At 55.9% G+C, this 7,791-nt stretch overlaps 1 protein-coding gene across 1 annotated transcript; it reads right to left on the reverse strand.

Annotated features, from left to right (window-relative positions):
* Nucleotides 1-4,577: 4,577 nt before the first annotated feature.
* On the reverse strand, nucleotides 4,578-7,511 carry LOC141989950 (interferon-induced transmembrane protein 1-like). The gene is made up of 2 exons (XM_074956888.1): nucleotides 7,124-7,511; nucleotides 4,578-5,391 (listed from the first exon to the last, which is right to left on the reverse strand). Exons 1-2 carry the CDS (start codon nucleotides 7,367-7,369, stop codon nucleotides 5,218-5,220), a joined length of 420 nt encoding a protein of 139 aa, XP_074812989.1. The 5' UTR covers nucleotides 7,370-7,511; the 3' UTR covers nucleotides 4,578-5,217.
* Between the last annotated feature and the right edge of the window lie 280 nt (nucleotides 7,512-7,791).

The following is a 7,791-nucleotide window of genomic DNA, read 5'->3' on the forward strand; positions in this document are numbered from 1 at the left end:
TAGACCACAGATGGAATCTAGCTCAAAGGGGGTGTGGGGGGGTTAACCAGCTGTTCACAGTTTCTGTGCTCACTGAGCAGGTGTTGGTGTGCCTGAAAATAAGGCCACCAGGATTGTATGCCCCGCGTGAGGTGCCTGGCAACACCAAGTGGAGTCAGTGGGAGCTCTAGACGCTCAGTATTTCTGAGCTTCCCAAACCAGCCGCTCTGGGAAATGCAGGCAGACTAGCGTGAGACAGCGAGCTGCTCTGAGCCTTTGTCTCTCGCTAGCACAGCGCTAGCTTCCTCCCCTCAGGAATGCAGGGGCCCAGCCAGCCACCTCCTCTCACAGTTCCCTCAGCTTTGAAGCCAAGCAGTCAACTGTTACCATCTGGACAAGGGATCAGTTACCTCCTCCCCCTGCTAGCAGCCTGGCTTTGGCTTTCAGCTGGGCCAGAACCTGAGCCGTGGTTCAAAACGCTCCCTGAACTTTGAGGAAGTTTGGATCTGGGTCCAAACTTCATGGCTGGTTCCGATATCTCCAAGGGTCTGGACTGAAGCCTGGGATCCCAAAGTTTGGTTGGGCTCCCCCATTGCAGCCCTGACCCCTATTTCTCTCTACTGGGCTGAATCAAAATCCTGGCTCCTAATCCTGTCTGGTAGCATTTTATCCCCACTTGGCCTGGGTGGACATGACTGGCTAAGGGACAGGGCAATGGAGCATTAGACCTGGGGATGATCGTATTAAAAATAGATGAGATCCCTGCCTCATTCACTGAGCCTCAGCTGCTGAACTGCTTGGGGAGAGTCAACCCACCCAGCAGCTGTAAACAGGACAAAGATAATTGAATCCAATACGAGCCCTTCTGGGAAACCCCAGTGGCCAGATCTGCCAGTAAGTGCAGGCTTGGAATTAGCATGAATTAAAGCAATCAGATGCAGCAGGATCTGTGATGCCCTGATAGGACATGCGGTGGTGAGAGGTTTGCCAAGTTTGTTTGGACATATGCCTGGAGGTTTCATCACATGACATAATCTTTAATTAAAAATTAATTTCTGGGGACTAGGACAATGCTGGAAAGTTGGCAGGCACGCGTACTTGGTGAGGGTGAGGCAAGAAGCGGCGTTCCAGTAACTCCAAGGCACATCAGTATGAGGCCAAAATGTACACCTGGCGGGGCCTTGTTCCCATGGGTAATATGAACTCTTAAGGAAAACGCTGCTGTCCAGGGAAGTATTTTGAAGATGAAGGGACTCATTGAACGCGGGATTAGGGCCTGTGTGAGGCAAATGACTCCACAATAGTTATGTTTGAAGGACAAAATATTTTAATCAGCTTTTTTTAAAAGAGATCTGCTCCATTTTTAGGGCTTGCCCTTTTTGGTTTTTATTTTATTTAATTTTTCCCAGGAACGTACTGTTGTTTATTACCCCAATGACAAAAACAGGTGAAAATTGGTGCAAAAAACTATTAATAATTTTTCTGGGTAAATATTTGGGTTTATTTTGGTGGATGGAAGGAGGAGGGAAGTATTCAGTAGATTAATGCTTTGATGAATGGAATTAATTGTCATTTGGTGCAGAACTCAAAACCCAATACCCCCTCTGAGTTTAAGAAAACAATAGATCTCTAATCCTCAAATAAAGCTTTTCATTTGAGTAAGCAGTTTACTGTTGTAGACTTAAGTATTAGCCTATAAATATTTAATAATTGGGCCACACCATTTGCAGTGCATACACTCAGCTGCATCCTTTTCTCGAGTTTTGGTTTTTACCTTTTGAATACTTCCCTGTGGCCTGAAACGTATTCTGATACTGACATTCAGTTTCTTCCCATTTTAGTGTGTCAGATCTTTAAACGGTTATCTGCTAACAGCGTGAAATGGTGGGCCTGAGATTCATCAGTACATTCAGATGCACATGTATAACCCATGTGCCTAATAGGGAGATATCTCTTTAAGGGGCCAGCTGCCAATGATGCACTCCCGGGGCGTGGTTGCTTCAGTTGCAGTAGAGGAATAAACATGGCTCTAGAGAAGCACTTTGGAATGGAAGGGCCTCAAGCAAGAGACTTCAGCTCTGGATTTAAACTTTCCCAGAATGACCATGGGTTACTCTCACCTGCAGGGAGGTGGGCAATGCATCACTCCCATCTCTTACGGGACTTGTCACAGGGAAGAAGACAGAAGGAGAGCCTTAATCTTACACACACACACACACACACACAGCTGCAAAAAGCTTGAATGTAAGGTACTGACTCCGTAAGACTGGCTGTAGTTAAGCAGGGCTAGCTGGTAACGGGGCAGAGGCTGGATGGGCTAAGCTGTTTCCATCGGAAAGCGAAGAGACAGCTAGCAAAACTTTTTTTAAAAAAAACCCCACAAACACCCTCCACCAGCCTTAGTCAGTTGCCCAGTGGGGCAAGAGCAGGGTTTCAGCCGGGGTCTGGACTAGTGAGCCAAGCAATGAGCAGGAGGAGGTGCTCTAGAGCCTGCTCCTGCTCCCATTTCAGTCCATGGGAGCTGCATCAGACCCCTTCACCTAACACAAGAACCAGGGGGTCACCCCTCACCCAATGAAATTAATAGGCAGCAGGTTTAAAACAAACATAAGGGAAAAAAATTTTCACACAACGCACCGTCAACCTGTGGAACTCATTGCCAGGGGATGTTGTGAAGGCCAAAAGTATAACTGGGTTCAAAAAAGAACTAGATGAGTTTATGGAGGATAGGTCCATCAAGAGCTATTAGTCAAGATGGTCAGGGACGCAACCCCATGCTCTGGGTGTCACTAAACTTCTGAATGCCAGAAGCTGGGACTGGACAATAGGGGGATCACTCCATAATTGCTCTGTTCTGTTCATTCCCACTGAAGCATCTGGCACTGGCCACTGTCGTATGGCCCACTAGTCTGACCCAGTAAGGCCATTCTTCTGCGTGGGACATCACACAGGGGCTAGTGCAGAGGTGGGCAAACTATGGCCCTGTCCTGCTCTGGCCCGCCGTTCCTGTTGGGCAGCACGGCTGGCTCCAGCCAGGTGGCGGGGCTGCAAGCTCCTGCTGCTCTGAGCAGCATGGTAAGGGGGTGGGGAGCAGGGGGGTGGGATAAGGGGCAGGCTGTCCCCGGAGAGGTCAGGGCACAGGGAGCAGGGGGCAGTTGGATAGGCGTGGGAGTCCCGGGGAGGGCTGTCAGGGTGCGGGGGTGTGGATGGAGTTGGGGCAGTCAGGGGACAGCGAACAGGGTGGGTTGGATAGGGGGTGTGGTCCCAGGGGGCGGTTGGGGTGGGGGTGTGGATAGGGGTCGGGGCAGTCAGGGGACAGAGAGCAAGGGGAGGTTGGATGGGGTGGAGGTTCTGGGGGCAGTGTCAGGGGACGGGGAACAGCAGGGGGTTGGATAGGCATAGGAGTCCCAGGGGACCTGTCTTGGGGGTGTGTGGATAGGGGTCAGGGCAGTCAGGGGACAGGGAGCAGGAGGGATTGGATAGAGGGTGGGGTGTTGGGGGGGTCCCGGGAGGGGGCAGTCGGGGGACAAGGAGCAGGGGGGGTCGGATGGGTCAGGGATTCTGAGGCGGGCGGGAAGTGGGAGGGGGCAGATAGGGGGCAGGAGCCAGGCTGTTTGGGGAGGCACAGCCTTCCCTACCCGGCCCTCCATACAGTTTTGCAGCCCCGTTGTGGCCCTCAGGGCCAAAACATTTGCCCACCCCTAGGCTGGCGCCAGGCTGGCGCCTCGCTGGCGCAGCAGAGCCTGGGATCAGCCTGCTGGTCAGTGAATGAGGCTAATATGGATATTGCCTGTCACTAACAGGCTGGATGTTCTGGCTTCTTTCAGCGCCTTTCCTCGCTGTAGCTAAGTGAGTTATCTCCTCACTTCCCCAGGTCCCTTCTCCCACCTCTCCCGCAGCAGCCTGCCCGGGCCGTGGGGCCACTGCCAGCTGGGGGGGAGGCTGCCTTTCTAGGGACCCTGATTGGCCTCCGAGAACCAGTTTCCTTCCCCCATTTTCTCTCCCTCCCAGCCTAGTTTACAGCAATGGCTGGGTGCCATGCTCTTGCCAACTCCTGCTGCAGGCCTATAGAGGATATGGCTTTCTGCTGCTGGGCCCCCCCACACTGTGAGTCCTCTCCCCCTGCTCCCTGGGGTGAGCCCTCCCCATCACTGCCCTCCCTCCCAGCACACTTCGGTGGCAGCACGCGCTCGCTCGGTCTCCTAGGCATAGCCCCACTCTTGCGGTGTGCGCCTCTCATTGGTATGTAGCAGGCTCTGGGGTGCTGGATTCGCCAATGGCTGCTGGCTCGAGTGTCTCCATTGTACCTGCCCTGCTCGCTGCACCTCCCCTGGGACTGGCAGGGCAGCCTCCGGCTAGCTGCAGAAGGGCCCCTGTGTGGTCTTCCAGTCCCTCTTGGTGAACACCCCGTGTCTAACTCACGCCCCGCCTGGCTTGCTCACACGCCTGGGTCCCCCCAGGCAGGCTGAGCCCACTGGCCCGACTAGCAGAGCCCTGGTAGAAATGCTGGGGGAAGCCAGAGGCCCCACACTCCTCCCCAACCCACCGTTCAGAGCCATGCAGGCGTTTGAGAATTTTGGCCGCAAAAAATAAGCCGGTTTACAAGAGAGAAAGGAAAGTTTATTAGAGCCGTTCCCCCGGCTCGCGGTTCTACTCCAAATCACTCTATGAGTGCCCGTCTCCGCAGAGACACCAGTTGGTACGTCACCCGCAGGAGAGCTGCCACCCTTCCCCTGGAGCCCACCCGGTCGCCTTGTGCCAAGAAGGGCTGGCTCACATCACTCCACTGCACAGTGCCCTGCCGGGCTGCCAGTGAGCAGCCCAGTTGCTGGGCTGTGGATGGAGAGTAGGCCAGTCACCCTCAGAGGAAGGGTGGTGGTGGGTGAAGCAGAGTGGTATGGGGAGAGTCCCATGAAGGTGGCACAGCAGTGCCCTGGCATGAACCCCTGTGCCTCAGCATGTTGGTGGAAAGGAGGACAGGGGAGAGAGCATCTCTGAGGATGAGAGTGCTGCCTGCTGTGTGTAGGACAACAGCTGGAGTGCCACCCTGCAGCCAGGAGGAGAGCACTGCTCCTTCCCCAGCTCCCCAGACAGCAGGAGGTGGCCAGGCACCGGTAGTGAAGGAGCAAGCAGAGCTGGAGAGGGAGGTCGGAAGTGTAAGAAGTGTGGCAGGGGGAGCCCTGCCTGCGGGGCGATGTAACAGCCAGGACACCCCCTCCCCGGCCGGCTGCGGCGAGTCTAGTCTCCAGGATGCATTGCGTGTGTGACAGCGATGACCCCTGTTGCCACGAGGATGATGACGAGGACGAGCAAGAGGAGGGACAGGACCAGGGCCATGATGTTCAGGCACTTGGCGGTGGAGCCGTAGCTGCTTGCGCCACTGTGGTCGCCGACGACTTTACGATCCCTGGCCTGGAGGGAGGGAGGCAGGCAAATACAGCGTGTGATCCTCGTGCTTGGGGACAGGGCGTGTGAACCTCTGGGCTCGCAGTCCCAGGGCCGCAAATTTCCCTGCACTCAGGCTGGGATGTGCCAGTCTCAGAGGGCCCCCCCTTGGGGGCGTGGGCGGCGGTGTATGAATTTCGGGAAATGGGCCTGTGGGAATCTTGGAGGGCTCACATGGGAGAATCTCAAGGTCCTGGGGCAGTGGCTCTCAAACTTTTGTACTGGTGACCCCTTTCACATAGCAAGCTTCTGAATGCGACCCCCCACCTTATAAATACATTTAAAAGTGTTTTTAATTTAACACAATTATAAATGCTGGAGGCAAAGCAGGGTTTGGGGTGGAGGTTGACAGCTTGTGACCCCTCATGTAATAACCTCGCGGCCCCCTGAGGGTTTCTGACCCCCAGTTTGAGAACCCCTGCCCTGGGGCGATGGGCGGATGTGATGTCAGGGGCGCTCAGAGCTTGGCTGTGGGTGAGCAGCTGAGCCCACAGGGGGATGGGTGTGTCTGAACGCAGGGGCCCTGGGGACTGGGTTTAGGACCAAGCTGTGTGTTTATCAACTGCCTGCAGGAAACAGATGTTGTTCATGGGTAGAGAGAAACAACCAGGAAACTCCCCAGAAGGCCAGGGCTGGGAGGGGCAGCGAGTTCCTGCAGCATTGCTATGCCCTCTGTTACAGACGGGCTAAGTGCGAGCGGCTGGAAACCTGTCGGATCCCCATGGCCTGAGTGAGAGCCTTACAAAGTTGCACAGGGGCTTATCTGTGATCCCCGAGTCTGTAACAGGAGAGGCACAGTCCCATCAGCCCTGAGGTCCCTGCGCGTTTAGACTCAGCCCCCTTCTCTCTCCCAGCAGTGGGGTTTCCTACGTCTGGGGCTCAGCCCCTTGATTCTGGTTCTCTTCCCTTTTAGGGAAGCTCTGTGAGCGATAGCACCCCCTTGCCCCAGCCACACGGCTGTAGGATGTCCGCTCTCCCCTTCCCACCCCCGAGCCCCTCACCATTAGTGCTCAGCCCCCAGCAATGGCCCCCACGCTCAGGGCCTCCTTTGCGGTTCCAGTTGTCTCTTATACTTGGCCAGCAACTGTTTATTATCCCCTTACTCTGGCCCCAGAGCCGGGCTGTGGCAGGAAGAGGCCCAGCGTGGGAGCGCCGCACGCTCTATCAAGGCTGGGGAAGGGAGGTGGGGCGGGGGGTTGTGAAGCTGACAGAGCTGGAAAGTTGCTACTAAATTTTGTCCGCTCCCAGGGCCAGAGGGTGACTTAACGGGGCAGCACAGACTCCTGGCACCAATGGGGGGACCCCTCAGCCCAGCCTGTGTAGCCTCAGACACTCATGCCCAGGTGCTCTCGGGTCACCCCCTTTGGGGAGAGTAAGCGGCAGGGTGGGGAATGAGAAGACACCCGTTCCAGGGGCAGAGGGACAGGCTACAGCGGCCACGTCTAGGTCAGCCTGAGACCAAGGGCTAATCCCGTCAAGGGAAGAGCTTCACCTCAGCCGCAGCCAAGTGTACGCGCCTACATTCATGCCACCGCAGCCCACGGCCGCAGGCGATTGCCCCACCACAGGCTCACCCGTGGACACACGGCATGCAAGCGCAGGGCAGGCCCCGTGGACACACGGCATGCAAGCGCAGGGCAGGCCCCGTGGACACACGGCATGCATGCGCAGGGCAGAGCGGGGCACTGGCCCCTCTCACCTTGACGGAGAAAACCAGAGCCATGAAGCCGAGGCAGCAGAAGTTCACATAGAGGGTGCTGAAGATGGACCAGATGATGTGGTCGCTTGGAGGGGGCAGGTACGGGTGCATGCTGATAACCGTGGAGCTGACGGTGGCCCCTGGAGGGACCACTCCGATCTCACACTCTTCCTTCAGGTGCTCATAGTTGTGGTTTGGGAAGGGCTGGTTGCTGCGGGCCGAGAAGGTGTACGGGGTGTTGTCCATCTTCCCTCTGGGTGACCGGCAGCTGCTGGCAGAGCCTAGGCAAAGAGGAATCTGCTGTAATCTCCCAGGCAGATCTCAGGACTGGGGCAGCCTAGAGCTCAGAGCAAGGAGGGAGGAGGTGGAGCTGCAGGAGAGGGCTGGCCCTTGGTTTCCTGCTCTGTGTGCAGCCCTCTTTGTATTTCCCCACCTTCCCACTGTAAGTTTCAATTTCTCAGCCATTTGAGAGCAATCTGGAGAACAGAAAGGTTTCCTCTGCCAGCTGGCATCCCAAGCCCTGCAACCACAAAAGGCCTGTGGGTAAGGTCACTCAAATCCCGATATTAGGGGTTTTGTCTTGTGTAGGACCTTATTACCCTGGTATTATCCTGATTTTTCACACTTGCTCTCTGGTCACCGTACCTATGGGCCTCAGCCCTCTTCCC

Source organism: Natator depressus, chromosome 6, assembly GCF_965152275.1.
Source record: "Natator depressus isolate rNatDep1 chromosome 6, rNatDep2.hap1, whole genome shotgun sequence".
NCBI lineage: Eukaryota > Metazoa > Chordata > Testudines > Cheloniidae > Natator > Natator depressus.